This window comes from Dendrobates tinctorius, unplaced genomic scaffold (assembly GCF_039654945.1).
Source record: "Dendrobates tinctorius isolate UK_male_01 unplaced genomic scaffold, ASM3965494v1 ptg000082l, whole genome shotgun sequence".
Taxonomy (NCBI): domain Eukaryota; kingdom Metazoa; phylum Chordata; class Amphibia; order Anura; family Dendrobatidae; genus Dendrobates; species Dendrobates tinctorius.
In genome coordinates this window covers 23,628,481-23,647,403 of record NW_027361750.1, presented here as the reverse complement: position 1 = coordinate 23,647,403, position 18,923 = coordinate 23,628,481, and the positions used below count along the sequence as shown (strand labels likewise).

General features: G+C 42.9%; 1 protein-coding gene across 2 annotated transcripts in view; it reads left to right on the top strand.

Annotated features, from left to right (window-relative positions):
* The window catches only part of LYN (LYN proto-oncogene, Src family tyrosine kinase), a 101,658-nt gene that overhangs the window by 41,126 nt on the left and 41,609 nt on the right, over positions 1-18,923 (top strand). Inside the window, exon 2 of one of the 2 annotated variants that reach the window (XM_073583982.1) lies at positions 9,210-9,283. In XM_073583982.1, coding sequence (XP_073440083.1) covers positions 9,215-9,283 — 69 coding nt within the window. In that variant the 5' untranslated portion in view covers positions 9,210-9,214. Of the gene's footprint in view, positions 1-9,209; positions 9,347-18,923 lie in introns of both variants that reach the window. The other variant, XM_073583981.1, reaches the window with a different exon arrangement.

Sequence of the window (18,923 nt, the reverse complement as noted above, 5' to 3'; positions counted from 1 at the left end):
ACATACAGTACATATAACATAGAGTACATACTCACCATCACTTGTCACTTTGATCCCCGAAGCCAGTGTCATCTGTAAAAAATATTAAAATAACAAATAAGCAATATACTCCCTGATCCACAGAAATCCACGAGTGTCCCACGACGATCTCCCGTGGAGAACAGCAGCATCAGCTGATGCGACCGCTCTCTAGGGGCACCAGGAATACAATGACGGGAGGTAGGTATCCTTCCGCACTGTATTCCTTCACCACTGTAAATAAATAGTCCCTAGTCTCACTTTTGGCATTGCTGTGTTAGAAAATTCCCACGCAGTTTTTGCCATAAAGTGAGACCAGTGAACTACAGTAACCTCTCAGTGATGCACTGCAGTAGATCGTCGTGGGACACTCATGGTTTTCTGTGGATCTGGGAGTTTTTTGGTTGTTTGTTATTTTAATATTTTTTACAGTGAGATGACACTGGCTTCGGGGATCAAAGTGACAAGTGATGGTGAGTATGTACTCTGTTATATGTACTGTATGTGTATGAATGTATTGTATGTAGTATGTATGTAGTATGTATGTAGCATGTTGTATGAATGTAGTATGTATGTAGTATGTATGTATGTATGTATGTACAGTTGTGGCCAAAAGTATTGACACCCCTGCAATTCTGTCAGATAATACTCAGTTTCTTCCTGAAAATGATTGCAAACACAAATTCTTTGGTGGTATTATCTTCATTTAATTTGTCTTAAATGAAAAAACACAAAAAGAATTGTCCTAAAGCCAAATTGGATATAGTTCCACACCAAACATAAAAAAGAGGGTGGACAAAAGTATTGGCACTGTTCGAAAAATCATGTGATGCTTCTCTAATTTGTGTAATTAACAGCACCTGTAACTTACCTGTGGCACCTAACAGGTGTTGGTAATAACTAAATCACACTTGCAGCCAGTTGACATGGATTAAAGTTGACTCAACCTCTGTCCTGTGTCCTTGTGTGTACCACATTGAGCATGGAGAAAAGAAAGAAGACCAAAGAACTGTCTGAGGACTTGAGAAACCAAATTGTGAGGAAGCATGAGCAATCTCAAGGCTACAAGTCCATCTCCAAAGACCAGAATGTTCCTGTGTCTACCGTGCGCAGTGTCATCAAGAAGTTTAAAGCCCATGGCACTGTGGCTAATCTCCCTAGATGTGGACGGAAAAAAAATTGACAAGAGATTTCAACGCAAGATTGTGCGGATGTTGGATAAAGAACCTCGACTAACATCCAAACAAGTTCAAGCTGCCCTGCAATCCGAGGGTACAACAGTGACAACCCGTACTATCCGTCGGCGTCTGAATGGAAAGGGACTGTGGTAGGAGACCCAGGAAGACCCCACTTCTTACCCCGAGACATAAAAAAGCCAGGCTGGAGTTTGCCAAAACTTAACTGAAAAAGCCTAAAACGTTTTGAAAGAATGTTCTCTGGTCAGATGAGACAAAAGTAAAGCTTTTTGGGCAAAGGCATCAACATAGAGTTTACAGGAGAAAAAAAGAGGCATTCAAAGAAAAGAACACTGTCCCTACAGTCAAACATGGCGGAGGTTCCCTGATGTTTTGGGGTTGCTTTGCTGCCTCTGGCACTGGACTGCTTGACCGTGTGCATGGTGTTATGAAGTCTGAAGATTACCAACAAATTTTGCAGCATAATGTAGGGCCCAGTGTGAGAAAGCTGGGTCTCCCTCAGAGGTCATGGGTCTTCCAGCAGGACAATGACCCAAAACACACTTCAGAAAGCACAAGAAAATGGTGTGAGAGAAAGCACTGGAGACTTCTAAGGTGGCCAGCAATGAGTCCAGACCTGAATCCCATAGAACACCTGTGGAGAGATCTAAAAATTGCAGTTTGGAGAAGGCACCCTTCAAATATCAGGGACCTGGAGCAGTTTGCCAAAGAAGAATGGTCTAAAATTCCAGCAGAGCATTGTAAGAAACTAATTGATGGTTACCGGAAGCGGTTGGTCGCAGTTATTTTGGCTAAAGGTTGTGCAACCAAGTATTAGACTGAGGGTGCCAATGCTTTTGTCTGGCCCATTTTTGGAGTTTTGTGTGAAATGATCAATGTTTTGCTTTTTGCTTCATTCTCTTTTGTGTTTTTTCATTTAAGACAAATTAAGTGAAGATAATAATACCAAAGAATTTATGTTTGCAATCATTTTCAGGAAGAAACTGAGTATTATCTGACAGAATTGCAGGGGTGTCAATACTTTTGGCCACAACTGTATGTTGTATGAATATAGTATGTATTATGTAGTATGTATGTATGGATGGATGTTGTATGTATGTAGTATGTATGTATGTATGCTGTATGAATGTAGTATGTATGTAGTATGTATGTTTTATGAATGTTGTATATATGTAGTATGTATGTAGTATGTATGTTTTTTTTTTTTTTTGTTTTGTTTTTTACATTCAACACATTAGCCGGATGATGGGACTACTACTGTCCCATCATTAGCTAATGTGTCAATCACTGTCATTGTAGCAGGCATCGCCCGATGGGACTTGTAGTCCCATCGGACGATGCCTGCACCCACACACAACCCCCGGCAGGTCCGCACAGACTCCCCGGCAGGCCCGCACAGACTCCCCGGCAAGCCCGCACAGACCCCCGGCAGGCCCGCACAGACCCCCGGCAGGCCTGCACATACCACGCATCATGATGAGATCTTTTAAGCAGCCAATCACAGTCATGCCATTAGTTAACATGGCTAACACAACTGGCTCATTGCATTATGGGAACTTCCGATTCCAGTATTCGATATTGTAAAAATATCGGAACTCCAATACAGCGAGTATTGGCCGATACCCGATATTTGCAGTATCGGAATGCTCAACACTAATTGTGAATAGTTAGGGGAAAATTTGCTCTGAAATTCTAAAACCTTGTAAGATGATATGTCCTTTTTAAAAACATTTTGCTACAACATATCTTGTCATTGAAGAACACAACTCTGATTCCATTTACTAAAAAAACTCCTCCTCCCCCCAGCCTTAAACATACTAAGGCTTATGTGCTCCTGTATATGTGCAGAAACTACCTGGCGTTAGTGACTCCACATATTTTAGATTCATTCTACTCTTTCTGTAATACATATACAGTTAGGTCCATATATATTTGGACAGAGACAACATTTTTCTAATTTTGGTTCTAGACATTACCACAATGAATCTTAAACAAAACAATTCAGATGCAGTTGAAGTTCAGACTTTCAGCTTTCATTTGAGGGTATCCACATTAAAATTGGATGAAGGGTTTAGGACTTTCAGCTCCTTAACATGTGCCACCCTGTTTTTAAAGGGACCAAAAGTAATTGGACAATTGACTCCAAGGCTATTTCATGGACAGGTGTGGGCAATCCCTTCGTTATGTCATTCTCAATTAAGCAGATAAAAGGCCTGGAGTTGATTTGAGGTGTGGTGCTTGCATTTGGAAGGTTTTGCTGTAAAGGAAACATGCGGTCAAAGGAGCTCTCTATGCAGGTGAAACAAGCCATCCTTAAGCTGCAAAAATAGAAAAAAAACACAGAGCGGCACAACCCACACGCTGAGAGACAGCATCCGAGCGCAATACCAGAAGCGTCGAGGTCGCCATACCTACAGCGCTACATACACCAGAAGATTTATCACCCCAGGGTATAATGAAAACAAAAGCGACAGTCAGTCGCCTCACTAATAACGCTATCTAGCTTATTACAAGCATATACAGCATCCTGTAATCTTTCAGAGATTCTCTGATGAAGGTCCTATGCCGGACCAAAAATGTTTAGAATTTAAACTTCCCGTGGATGCAAAATAAAAATGAAATTTATTTTCAACAAATATTGAGTGCCAAGTTCATTATCGTTTTTGCAACGGGCTGGATACCCTACTTGTGCACCTACAAGAGACTATATATTTGAGTGCCTTGTTGTTTCTACCATTTTGAAACCAAGATCAACCTCTACCAGAATGATGGAAAGAGAAAAGTATGGCGAAGGCGTGGTACAGCTCATGATCCAAAGCATACCACATCATCTGTAAAACACGGCGGAGGCAGTGTGATGGCTGGGGCATGCATGGCTGCCAGTGGCACTGGGTCACTAGTGTTTATTGATGATGTGACACAGGACAGAAGCAGCCAAATGAATTCTGAGGTATTCAGAGCCATACTGTGTGCTCAGATCCAGCCAAATGCAGCCAAACTGATTGGTCGTCGTTTCATACTACAGATGGACAATCACCCAAAACCTAAAGCCAAAGCAACCCAGCAGTTTATTAAAGCAAAGAAGCGGAATATTCTTGAATGGCCAAGTCAGTCACCTGATCTCAACCCAATTGAGCATGCATTTCACTTGTTAAAGACTAAACTTCAGACAGAAAGGCCCACAAACAAACAGCAACTGAAAACCACCGCAGTGAAGGCCTGGCAGAGCATCAAAAAGGAGGAAACACAGCGTCTGGTGATGTCCATGAGTTCAAGACTTCAGGCAGTCATTGCCAACAAAGGGTTTTCAACCAAGTACTAGAAATGAACATTTTATGTACAATTATTTAATCTGTCCAATTACTTTTGGTCCCTTTAAAAACAGGGTGGCCCATGTTAAGGCGCTGAAACTCCTAAACCCTTCATCCAATTTTAATGTGGATACCCTCAAATGAAAGCTGAAAGTCTGAACTTCAACTGCATCTGAATTGTTTTGTTTAAAATTCATTGTGGTAATGTCTAGAACCAAAATTAGAAAAATGTTGTCTCTGTCCAAATATATATGGACATAACTGTAAATACATATGTGATCAATACAAAAGACTGGCACATGACTTATTCTTTCCAAAGACCTTATTGCGTATGGAAGGAAAGTGATTCCGGTAGCCAAGTAGGTAAAGGTTCTTTACAGTCAGAGCAGTCAGTCTGCGGAATGCCCAACCACAAGAGGTAGTAATGTCTCACAACAAATGGTATTGTGGGTTATAAATAATCAAGCAATAGACCATGTATAACTGTAGGAGAAATGTTAAACTTGATGGACCTAAGTGTTTTTTTTTTTTTTATCTTTCATTACTACTTAGTAGAAATTTGTCATCTACATACTGACTCCCTGGTGAGCTTGTGGTTGTATCCTGAGGGCGAGAGCAGCAGCCTGGACCAATGATAAGACAGATGTGTCTCCGGCTCCTGCAGACTCCCTCTTGCACTGTAGATGAGCTGAAGTCTTGATCACAGCTCTGCCCTAAGGCTAAGTTCACACTGGGCGTTTTTTTCTTTTTATGCAAATTTTCAGCTGCCTTTTACAGTACCAGCAAATTCTATGAGATTTCAGAAATCTAATGCACACAGCTTGTTTTTTTTTGTCATCAAGATTTAGTGCTTTGCTTATTTTTTTGCACAATGGAGCGTGTCGCTTCTTCTTTCAGCATTTTTCACCCATTGAAATGATTGGGTGGTTAAAAAAAAAAAGTACCAAAAATGCAGGTATCAGGTCTTACTGCGTTTTTTTGTGCATGCACAAGAGACAAATCAAACATGACAAAACCGCAGCAAAAAAAAACGAATCTAGAAAACTCGAGGAAAACATGCTTTTTTTTCTCTGCAGCTTCTTTCCTGCCTCTAAGATTTTGATGCAGAAAAAAACACAGAATAAACACATTGACCTAAAAGTTGGCAAGGAGCAAAGAATGAGAAAAATAATTCTGAAATAACCATAGGTACAGTCTAACCTTAAATTCCTGTCTGAAGGGTTGCTGTAATAATAATAATCTACTTGGCTTATTCCTCACATGTACAGAATAAGCATCTTGTATGGATAGTTCTCCTCTAACAGAGGGTCATGGTGGAGACATTGTGATTCACACTTGGTATTGTGCTATGCTGGTCTAGTTGCATCGTCTTCTGGTGCGGATACGCACTGCGGTGACTCACTGGCTATAGTAGTAAGCAATGCTTCACCCCTGTGGCCAGTGATTGGCTGCAGAGGTCACATGTCCGTATAATAAGACCAGGATCCTCCATGATCCTATTGCCGTCGTACAGACATGTTGTGTTGGCCACAACTGTAGCCAATGATCATGATCTGCAGGGACTGCGTGAGAATGAGGGTGAAGAGTCTCCCTTTTTAGTAGAGCTGCGGATAACCATGCACATTGGATTCGATAGCCGAGCACAGTACTCGATCTTTGACAATCCTCTGAACTTTGGAGTAGTATGCGGGCGCCACCACTGCTCCTTTCAAACAGTCTCTGCATAACTCTGGCTCTTGTGATAGTGTCTCATCTCATGTGACCATGGGAGGTAATCGCAGGCAACAGTGATAAGTCACATCAGAGGGCCACCCTAAGGAGTCACAGTTCCACAAACCAATCTGGAGTGGATTTGGAACTGCAGATGTCTCTGATTTCTGGTGGTGGCAGTTCAGCCCCTTGTGAACCCTTCTCTCATGCTAAAGTCGCCACTTACAGTACTTGCAGCTGATGACCTTCCATTATTATGTGATTTGGTGACTATTATTTTTCTATCAGGTTTTTGTTTCTATCCTAGTGTAGAAATGTCCTTTTAGCTATAATACTTTGAGTCTAGAGCAAAACTTCCTGTTTCAGTGCCGTCAACCCTATCGGTTCAACAAAACAAAAAAGGAATTGAAAATATTCTGTATGAAACATTTGCATATACTCAGAATGGTAAAAAACAGGGTGTGGAGAGAACTCACCAAAGATGTTGGCGAGGTCGTGAAAGACTCGAGATGTATTTTATGGCTTTTTAAAACCTTGTTAATTCTCATTTCATGGGGTAAAATCTGTATTCAGCTAACCTATCTAATGTGCGTGGAGGACCTCAGGACCAGACTCCAAGAGAGGGCCCCTGAGTAAGAACAATATATGGGCCCATTGCAGTCCAATATCTCATCCTAATGCACAATTCCTTCTGCCTTGGGTGTGAGAATGGGCCCAAATGCTGATGTTAGTCAGTTTTTTTCTGTATTTTTCTTGGCGATAAGTGGGTACCAAAAGTTTTATTGCAGTGCATGTGATCTGTAATTGCCAGGATACTGGGTATGACTCTATACACTTCTCATGTTCAATGGGAAGTAGGTTGTGGTGCTCATGGGGGAAAATGATCATATGAGATTGAAGATTATTTATTCATTTAACCAATATAATTAGGGCACTATTTAAAACTGAACTGGAACATTAAGGGGGATTTAACAGCATATCCATGCTTATTGAGAAAAATACAGAATGATTCAGACATTCATTGCTTTATTACAGCTGAGTCATGTATGTTTTACTCTGAAACACTGCAGCGTTTCATAGAAAACTTTGAACAATCAGATAAGGACTATGGCCCTCATTCATAATTTTTTCATGCTGTTCTTTGAGGGGTCGGACTGGAGTCAGATGCTCCTGATTCAATAAGAGGCATTCTCCTTACTGAACCAGCAGTGCCTGTCAAGTTACATGCATCTCACCACAAATCTTACTCCAGTTAGAGTAATAAATACCACACCATGCCTTGAATTTGAGGAGTGAGAATTGCTATGCCCTTGACCCACCCCAGCTCTGCCCACTTTACCGAAGTGACAATGGTAAAAGTCGCAAAATTTTAGTGCAACTTGGTGCCAAAGTCTTGCTAGTTTTCAAAGCTTTTTACATCAGAATTCTGGATTAAAAACTTTCATGAATCAGACCCTATGTGTGTTGCATGATTAGTTCAGAGGCCAGTCTCCTTCTTCTCTCTGTCCCAAGTCCCTTGTCTGATCGGTCTATTTATGTGTGTTGAGGAAGAGATCTGTCAGATATAAAGGGAGCAGATGGGTTTTCAATGTATGATTTATATGAAATAAAACATACACTGCTGCAATAATGTGTTATGAACATAACACACACTCACTCATTGGTAATAGCAAAAGGGAAGACCTACTACAAGGAGATGCCACACCCACCTGGTCCCTGTACAGACTAGAAAATACCATAGCCATACAGGAGGTGCAAGAAGATACGAAAACCCAGGGTGAGAAAATTAAAACGTGTTCATATAGGGGAGAGGTGAAAAGCTAAGGAGTGCCAAAAATAAACAGAACATATCAATATAACCTCCCAGAAACCAACGGACTCCCTGCAGGAATTCATTTGGTATTTACCATGCAAGGTAAACTCCTTAGGGCTGGAACTCCTAAAACCCAAGTCCAGCTAGAGGTATAGCCAGCAAGGAAGTGCAGTGAAGGGTGAACATATAAAACCCAACCCAAAATGTGATAGGGCAAATCAAAACAGGAAAATGGAAAACTCCTGTAGAAGAACAAACCAGAAAGGGGGAACAAAGACAATTGGAGCCATCAGCATTAGGACAGGGAAGAAAAGGCATTAGATCAGCACACAGGGGAACTGACCACAGAGCAACAGGTCAGCTGATCAAATCCACAAACAGCCATGACTTAATGCAGGCAGACACTGATTCAAGCTGCCTGTATTTTCTCGGTTTCCATATCTATCTCTTTGTTATTTCTTAGGCTGAGCTTAATGCTTTATTCCATATTTTGATAATCAAAATTAAAAGTGATCTGTGTGAGGAGATTTTTGTGAGCCACTAATTAGATCATGTGATGATGATTGTATCTTTTCTATATAAATTGCAGCGACTATACAGAAAAAATAAACTGAAATCGTGAATCTTAAAATATTGTTCCCTTAAATATGCACTTGAAGTTGTTTTTACTCATCGGACATAAACCTTAGCTTTTAGCATTTTTCATCCTGAGCTTTTTGATTCATAAATTGAATGTCATATCTACAGTCAAGTCTATAATTTATTTAGGCAATACAGTAAGATCAACAACGCCTGCTAATAAGCTGAAAAATACTATATGTGGTCTTGGTGGCAATGAAACTTTGACGCTCATAATCGGTGAGATATTTGGTTAATTTTGTTAGTGGTATTCTCAAAGAAGATGGCCTTTATGCATCATACATAGTCATAGGAAATCTTGTCTGGATAAAGGGTGTTCTTTTTAGGAAGGTTTCACTGTATTTCATGTGGATGTCTCCTTTACCTATGTGGTGTCATAAGCCATAATTGGACAATAGGCTAGCGTTTGTCTTGTTGGGACTAATTATTTAACATAAGAAATATATAGATGTGATTCTCCAGTGTGCTATGATCTTTACATGCCTTTATCTAAAACCAATTTCATTATTTTTATTGTTGCAGGAAATATGGGATGTATCAAATCAAAAACGAAAGACCGAACATCTACCAATGGAAACGATATCAAGAGCAATCCAGTACGTAATCGTGAACGAACTATTTATGTACCAGATCCAACGTCCAATAAACAGCAAAGGCCAGTAAGTAGATAGACGAGGAGAGAATGAATTTGGTGGCACCCAATATTTTTTCATACTGTTGCCATTCTTTTCTTATGTGTAGGATTTTTGAGCAGTATCTGGCTGTCTAGCTGCTGGTGCTTTTTGTCTTCACGGGTTGTATTTTAATCTCTCTATACAAATACGTTAATCCCTGAATCTCTCTATTCAAAGGTATCTAAGCTACACCTATAATACATGGGTCGTTGGAAAAAAAAAAGCTCACACCACATTTTGTTTGGCTGTAGGTGACCAAGGACTCCTATTGTTAGTATTTAGAATCCAGTTTTAGTCAAAATTCAGCTTTACTGGTTTCCTCATCCATCTGTGCACTATTCATTGAGTACAGAACATGGTGTCGGGTGCTCGCTCAGCTGCCGTGTGGTTGTACGCTGCTTCATGTGACACAGAGATTGCACATGGAGGCATACAGGCTGTGTAATAAAACAATCTGCTCATGTATTAAGATATTTTAATGGTCAAGCGCAGACATGGAAGTCGTATGATCGTCCATAAATGTTTGATTACTGATGTTAATCCCGAGAACATGGACATTATGGTCTTTACTGAGATCTGTCTCTATTATAAATGAGTAAAAAGAAAATACTTTATTAATGAGATTCTGTCAAGTTCCTCAGACCCCTCGTGAGTCATCACTACTCGATCTTTGCAAATTTCTGCATGCCTGACAATACACAGTAAGCCGGGTGAACGCACACAAGCTTCATTGGCACTGCGCATGCCCAGGTGAGAAGCAGTGATGTAAGACAAAGTCAGTCTCAAGACTTGTAAAACCAGCGGTTGCGGCTGGCTGAGTCCAGCATAACCTCTGGATCCTTGCAAACGCAGATCAGGCATGGGAGGGTACATGTAGTTTCATTGTGTATTCTCAAGAAGGCAGAGATTTACAAAGAGCCAGAGGTACGATGCTTTTGGAAATTGTCACTCATGGCCACAAAGGTGTGACAACATGAGAAGTGGGATGATTAGTCTGGGGAAATCAATGCACCTATGACTAGTCGCCCACAAGTTAGCATACCGTAGGCCAAGTTATAAAAAATTAATTTATGGTCGTGATAGACAGTGCAATAAACCGCCGAAAGGGGCTTCTTTAAAAGTATTTATTAGGTTGAATAAAGATATGGTGGATGTTTCAGAGGCCTTAGGACGTTGACAGGCTTCCTTTAAAGCCCATACATGATACATTAAAGCCAACCAAACCCAACAATTTTTCATCGGGTTCAGTCAACCGTTTAACTTGTATGTCTGTAGACACATGATGTTGGCGGAAATAAGAACTGGGCATTTTCAATTTAAATTCCCTAGCCTTTTGTTCTCCAACTTCATAAGCCACTGGCAGAAGAGTGTGACTATATCTTACTCCATTCTACCCATAGAGTAAAGCAAGCATTCGTGTTGAGAAGTCATGAGAAATAACTGGTAGCTTATTGAAGGTGTGTGGGTACATTTTATTTATTTTACTCACTTATATAGCGCCATTAATTCCAGAGCACTTTACAGACATTATCGGAACTGTCCCCATTAGGGCTCACAACCTACCTCCCCTATCAGTATGTCTTTGGAGTATGGGAGGAAACAAGAGAACCCGGAGGAAACCCACCCAAACACGGGGAGAACATACAAACTCCTTGCAGATGTTGTTTTATGCAAAATACACCAAATTCAAGTCATGTGTGGCCATCCTTCAGCTTTTTTGAACCTTCAAGACACTCCGTGGGTTTGTACTCAAGAGATATGGGCTCTTCTAATATAATATACTAGATTATGGCCCGATGCTATCGCATCGGGAGGATGCGATAGCATCACACCTCTTGCCATGTTAACCCTCAACACACACTCCTCAACACACACTCCTCTCACCTTTCACCATCTCCACTCACTCTTTCACTCCACATACGACCCCTTCTCTCACTCCGTCTCTCATACTCACGCCGTCATCGCCGCTGCTCCACGATCCCCGACATCTTCTTCCGCCGGCGCCATCCTGGATCCAGACGTTGTCCACGCCGGCGACATGTTCTTGCGGCGACGCCATCTTGAGTATCGTGAAATCCCGCGATAGTCAAGATAGCGTCGCCGGAAGAACATGTCGCCGGCGTGGACGACGTCGGGATCCAAAATGGCGTCGGCGAAATCTCGCGAGTTTTCGCCGACGCCATTTTGGATCCCGACGTCGTCCTCGCCGGCGACATGTTCTTGCGGCGACGCCATCTTGACTATCGCGGGATTTCGCCGATCCAAAATGGCGTCGCCGCAAGAACATGTCGCCGGCGTGGACGACATCGGGATCCAAAATGGCGTCGGCGTAATCTCGCGAGATTTCGCCGACGCCATCTTTTTAGATCCCGAGTCATCCACGCCAGCGACATGTTCTTGCGGCGACGCCATCTTGAATCTCGCGGGATTTCGCGAAATCCAAGATGGCGTCGCCGCAAGAACATGTCGGCGGCCTGGAGAACGTCTGGATCCAGGATCGCGGCGGCGGAGGAAGATGTCGGGGCAGCGACGATGACGGTGTGAGTATGAGAAACGGAGTGAGAGAAAGGAACGTATGTGGAGTGAAAGAGTGAGTGGACGTGAAAGGTGAGAGGAGTGTGTGTTGAGGCGGTGTGGTGTGTTGAGGGTTAACGTGCGTGTGTGTGGTGACGTCACCGGTTACAACTGGACGGAAGTTGTTACAACCGGAAGCTGGTTAGGGCATTTATTATTATAGATGATGAGGAAGAAGCCGTCTGTTGGCGGTGATGGCGTGTAGAGGCTTCTTCAGCCAATGTAATAGATTTAGAGTTAGGGGATTCGTGTGTGAGACGACGGCGTTTATAAGCCTTAATCTTGTCAAGTCGATGCTGTTTTTCCTCAGGAGTCTCATTAGCACGGCGTTGTTTTTGTCGTAGTGCTAAAGCTGCTTTCCTTTCACTGGCATTGGCATACTGTGCATCGGTATTGAATGGTGGTATTGATAGGGCAGAAACAGATTGCTGATTAGTTATGTCAGTGAACGGCATATGGGATGAAGTGTAGCAGTAAATTGTTCCACATGCTGATGTGGAAGCATCCTGTTGTGAGTCTAATAATAATGATGAGGAAGAGGCCGTCTGTTGTCGGCGGTGACGGCGTGCAGAGGCTTCTTCAGCCAATCTTATGGATTTAGAGTTAGGGGATTCGTGTGTGAGGCGACGGCATTTATAAGCCTTAATCTTCTCAAGGCGATGGCGTTTTTCCTCAGGAGTCTCATTAGCACGGCGTTGTTTTTGTCGTAGTGCTAAAGCTGCTTTCCTTTCACTGGCATTGGCATACTTTTTGTTATGACTCATGTTGGTACAGGTAAAGGAGTCTATTTGGCAGTTATCTGGCAGTGAAGAAGGCGTCCTGGAGTATTGTAGAGTAAACAGATACTAATTGACCCTGTAATTGCCCAGCAGTAGTTATGAAGTGGTAGTGGCAAATTGGCCCTGTAGTTAGACACCGGCAGAGGAGCAAGGCAGCAGTAGTTATGGCGGTAGAGGCAAATTGGCCCTGTAATTAGACACCGGCAGAGGAGCAAGGCAGCAGTAGATATGGCGGTATTGGCAAATTGGCCCTGTAATTAGACACCGGCAGAGGAGCAATGCAGCAGTAGTTATGGCGGTAGAGGCAAATTGATCCTGTAATTAGACACCGGCAGAGGAGCAAGGCAGCAGTAGTTATGGCGGTAGAGGCAAATTGGCCCTGTAATTAGACACTGGCAGAGGAGCAAGGCAGCAGTAGTTATAGCGGTAGAGGCAAATTGGCCCTGTAATTAGACACCGGCAGAGGAGCAAGGCAGCAGTAGTTATGGCGGTAGAGGCAAATTGATCCTGTAATTAGACACCGGCAGAGGAGCAAGGCAGCAGTAGTTATGGCGGTAGAGGCAAATTGGCCCTGTAATTAGACACCGGCAGAGGAGCAAGGCAGCAGTAGTTATGGCGGTAGAGGCAAATTGGCCTTGTAATTAGACACCGGCAGTAAACAGGCAGATGACCAAAGCAGCAGTAGTTATGGCGATAGAGGCAAATTGGTCCTGTAATTAGACACCGGCAGAGGACAAAGGCAGTAGTTATGGCGGTATAGGCAAATTGGCCCTGTAATTAGACACCGGCAGAGGAGCAATGCAGCATTAGTTATGGCGGTAGAGGCAAATTGGTCCTGTAATTAGACACCGGCAGAGGAGCAAGGCAGCAGTAGTTATGGCGGTAGAGGCAAATTAGCCCTGTAATTAGACACCGGCAGAGTAGCAAGGTAGCAATAGTTATGGCGGTAGAGGCAAATTGGTCCAGTAATTAGACACCGGCAGTAAACAGGCATAGGACCAAGGCAGCAGTAGTTATGGTGGTACAGGCAATGCCAAGCGTCCGCACAGCAAGTCGGCGTGAGGTAAATGACGCAATTTCACGAATGCAAGATGGCGTCGGCGAAATCTCGCGAGATTTCGCCGACGTCGTTAACACCTCTTGCCATGTTAACCCTCAACACACCACACCGCCTCAACACACACTCCTCTCACCTTTCACCTCCACTCATGTCCACTCACTCTTTCACTCCACATACGTTCCTTTCTCTCACTCCGTTTCTCATACTCACACCGTCATCGTCGCTGCCCCGACATCTTCCTCCGTCGCCGCGATCCAGGTTCCAGACGTTCTCCAGGCCGCCGACATGTTCTTGCGGGACGCCATCTTGGATTTCGTGAAATCCCGCGATATTAAAGATGGCGTCGCCGCAACAACATGTCGCTGGCATGGGCGACATCGGGATCCAAAATGGCGTCGGTGTAATCTCGCGAGATTTCGCCGACGCCATCTTTTTGGATCCCGAAGTCGTCCACGCCAGCGACATGTTGTTGCGGCGACGCCATCTTTAATATCGCGGGACTTCACGATATCCAAGATGGCGTCCCGCAAGAACATGTCGGCGGCCTGGAGAACGTCTGGATCCTGGATCGCGGCGGCGGAGGAAGATGTCGGGGCAGCGACGATGACGGTGTGAGTATGAGAAACGGAGTGAGAGAAAGGAACGTATGTGGAGTGAAAGAGTGAGTGGACATGAGTGGAGGTGAAAGGTGAGAGGAGTGTGTGTTGAGGCGGTGTGGTGTGTTGAGGGTTAACATGTGCGTGTGTGTGGTGACGTCACCGGTTACAACTGGACGGAAGTTGTTACAACCGGAAGCTGGTTAGGGCATTTATTATTATAGATACATACATACATGCATTCAGATTAATAATAGAAATGCTTTACTTTAGGAGAACCTGACATCAGGACTTTATAGCCATCACTAATGGCATGTATGTGAAGGTGCTTTAATGCTCTGCTCAGTAGATCCTTACCTTTCTCCATCTACTAATAAGGTACAAGTGCAATGGGTGGGCAGTGCACTTACAGCTCTTTGCCTATTCTCCACCAACTGCCTGCCTCTTCATGTTTCAGTGACCTGTCGGTCAGACTAGAGGTGGCAGAGAAGCAACTGTAAGTGCAGTGCCCGCCCACTGCATTTGCAGCTCATTAACATATAATTTAAACTTTTGAATTTTCTAAAATGGCAAAATGGACTTCTACAAGAAAGGTAAGGATTTACTCCGCATTAAAGCACCTTTACATACATGCCATTTAGCGTGGGGTATAAAATTGTGATGGCAGGCTCTCTTTAAGCTTTTTTATATTGTCCTGTAAAGTACAGTGAGGAAGGAAAGAGGCGAAGTCAGTAAGAAATCTAACGAAACCTCCCTATTTATAACATGTTTGGTTGGGGAAGTACATTTTTTTTTTTCCTTACAAATCAACGTAGAAAATTTAAGTTTTGCAACCAGGAGTTTTCTTTGGCCTTTTTCTGAGCACAGCTGTGGGAAATTGCATCAAAGAGTAGAAGACTACTCTTGTGGACATGATCAGAAATGTATTCCTTCCAGGTTTTTTTCTGTAAGTTATCAACTTTAGTAAACGGACCCAAGGTCGGACTGGCCCATTGGGGAACCGGAGGATTCTCCAGTGGGCCCAGGCACTTACACCTCCTGGCATACAGGGCCGGCAGCTGCCTAGGGCCCCAGCTGCTTCAGGGGCCCCAGCCAGTGGCGTGTTGCTAATAGCAGCACACCCAGCTGCTATGGAGCCCATGAGTCAAGGAGACCCGCCCGGTGCCAGCGGAGCAGCAGCTGGAGATAGGAGCCTGTCCCCGCTGCTATAGAGAAATGAATATTCACGCTTCCCCATGCCCCCCATGGGCGTGGAGAGGAGTGAATATTCATTTTACTTTAATATAGCGGGCAGTGTTAGCTGCAGGCTGAGGCCAACACTGCCCACAGGACGGACATACCATGTGTAATGTTGGTTCGGCTGCATCGGAGTCCCTGACGTGGCTATCACACAACATTAGACTTTCGGCCTTTGGGGGAGATGGAAGCCCTCATTTTTGATCCCCTGATTGACCCCTTGATCATTTTAGAGCAAAGGGGGAAATGGGTCGGGACTAAGATTTACTCATAGCTGATAAGTATCTTGACTATTTTTTGGTGTTATTGGCATGATACTATTAAAAATGTGAAACATTTTTTGGATACTGGGGTGGTGGGTATTGGATTTTTTTATGCCTAATTTCTATGATGATATGATATATACCTATTTATGGCTCTCAAATATGCTGATTTTTTTTTTTGCTCTCTTTAAACCAGTAGATAAGCATTTGAGTGAACTATTTAATCACTGCTGAGTGTATGATGGGGTTCTTATATTGTGAACTCCTGTGTATACCTTTTTTTGTCAAGTGGATATTTATCCACAAATATGGATTTAGTGTGATTTTTGTTAAGATACTGTATGTCCACAATATTATGGATATTCAACCTTGCATTTGTCTAGCTATTTGTGTACATTTTTTGAGGCACATCATTAAGATTAGAGGGACTGATATACCTCGCATTTTAGTGTGGACTTTGGCTATACCTCACAACAGCCACATATAGCACATCAGTACTTTAGCACTCTGAGATAATTATTATCCAGTTCGAGATAACTGATATCCAGCTTTTAATGAGACCATGTTTTTTTTTTTTTGTTATGTGTGTGTGTGTGTGTGCCTTTTCTTGCGTTTCCCTTTTTTTGGTATGTTTAAGGTGATTTAGGGCTCACAGGGCTATCGACTTTGAATGGGGGTGCCACTTCGTCTTCAAATTAGGGTGCCAACCTCTGCTGGTAGGTAGGTCTTCTCTCAGGGCCTTATAGGGAGAGAGTATCCCCCATCACCATTTTTCTTGGGTTATTATACCTTTTTGGTGTGTATATTGCATATTTGGTGGTTCCTGGTTGACTGTGGCACCTTTTTTAATATTGAGTACTTTTAATACAATAATAAAAGTTAAATTTTAGGGGTTATTCCTAAGATTGGTTTGTTTTTTGATATATTGAGACCCCATATGTATTTTTTCTAGAGGTGGTGGAGGAGAAGGCAATGATGGGGTGGTGTCGAAGAAATCAATGATGATTGTGGTGGAAAAGACAATGATGGTAGTGGTGGAAAGGTGGTGGGTGAGGGGGCAATGATGGAGGTGGTGGAATGGGTAATGATGGGGGTGGTGGGGAGAAAGGAATGATGGAGGTGGTGGAAAGGGCAATGATAGATGTGGTGGGTGAGAAGGTAATGATGGAGGTGGTGATGAGGACAATGATGGGGGTGGAGGGGGAGAACAGTGGAGTGGGACTGCATTATACTCTGAGGGGGGCTGCAATATACTATATGAGGGGGCTGTGGGGGGCTACATTATATTCGGGGGGCTACATTTTACTATATGAGGGGGGCTACATTATGCCTTATGAGGTGGCTACAGTATATTCTATGGACAGGCTGATTTATACCTTTTGTGGGGATTGCATTATACTCTGAGGGGGCTACATTATATTCTGTTGATGGGCTGCATTATACTATATGAGGGGGCTACATTATATTCTATAGGGGGCTGCATTATACCTTATGAGGGCGTTGCATTATATTTTGTGGGGGCTGCATTATATTCTATGAGGGGGTCTGCATTATACTCTATGAGGGGTGTGCTTTATAGTCTATGAGGGGGCTACTTTTGTAGTCTGAGGGGGCTACATTATATTCTATGAGGAGGCTACTTTATATTCTATGAGGGGGCTACCCCAATCCCTGTTACATAATTAAGACGTGTACTACTTTATACCATGATATTAGCATGTTTTGCCACACAATTGGTGGTCCTGTATTTATTTCTATGTAGCTACATAGTGGACCCCAAGAATGATTTTCTCTGGTGGGCCCAAGGTGATTCAGTCCGACGCTGAGCTGAACATTATTGATTTGATGTAGGTTGGATTTCACTGATGAGCTCAAAAATAAGTGACCATTTGTGTGTTCTGTCCTGAGATATTAGATTTCTTTAGTTAGTAGTGGTCAGCAGGGCTGTGGAGTCGGAGTCGTGGAGTCGGAGTCGGTGCTCATTTTGGTGGAGTCGGAGTTGGTATAAAATGGACCGACTCCGACTCCTAAAATATATAATAAATTGGGTACAGTAATTCAATGCAGGATGTGCTGAATATTTTTTCATAGGAGTTTGGGAAAGTTATGAAATGTCCTATAAATGGCTGTTATATTCCTGATCTAAGGCTACATTCACACACAGCGTTTTTCCTGTGTTTTTTGAGGATACGTTTTTCAGCTGCAAAAGCTGATCATCTTTTTAAAAAACTGCATCACCTGAAAGGTTTTTGAGCTCATAGATAATGTTTTCAATAGCAAAAGCAGATTAGAAATCTGCTCTATCTATCCATTTATCCATATCTGTCTATCCATATCGTATCTGTACCAAAAAGAATGAAAACCGGGTAGTACACCAATATATATTCTGTTCTATCTAAATATCTTGATTATTGGATCATAAAAATGATTAAATGTCTGAGGTTCACATTGTACTACAATAAATTTTTCACTTAAATATAAGCAATATGTGTGGGAGTCGGAGTTGGAGTCGGAGTCGGTGTAAGGGAAATTGAGGAGTCGGAGTCGCAGGTTTGGCTTACCGACTCCACAGCCCTGGTGGTCAGACTACAATGATTTGGGGATGCTTACATACTCCGTGTCACATGCATTTTGGCTACCCTGGTGCTGTATGCATCTCAGGAATCAGCTGGCGAAGCTCTTTAGTGTGGCTTCTATTAACTACTTTGAAGTGGCTGGATCTTGACTGTTAGTAAGTTTGTGTAAGGGAAGTAGACTATAAATTAGGACCATGGGAGAAATAAGAATGATTGTGGGGACACTGTGGTTCTGCTTGGTACAGCCATACATGCACTGGCTGGATTATTGGCATTGCACGCACATTACTTACTGCTATACAACTATACAGTTGAAATTATGTTATGGCTGTTGTTAATCTAGCAGTACATTGTTTTGTCTGACGTTACCACTTTTACATATACTACAATCTCTAATGGGTACATGTGTGCGGTGGCATCTGTGTATAACTGTTGATTGGGTCCATTCTGAGATAAAAATGTTGTAAGATCTACTTTT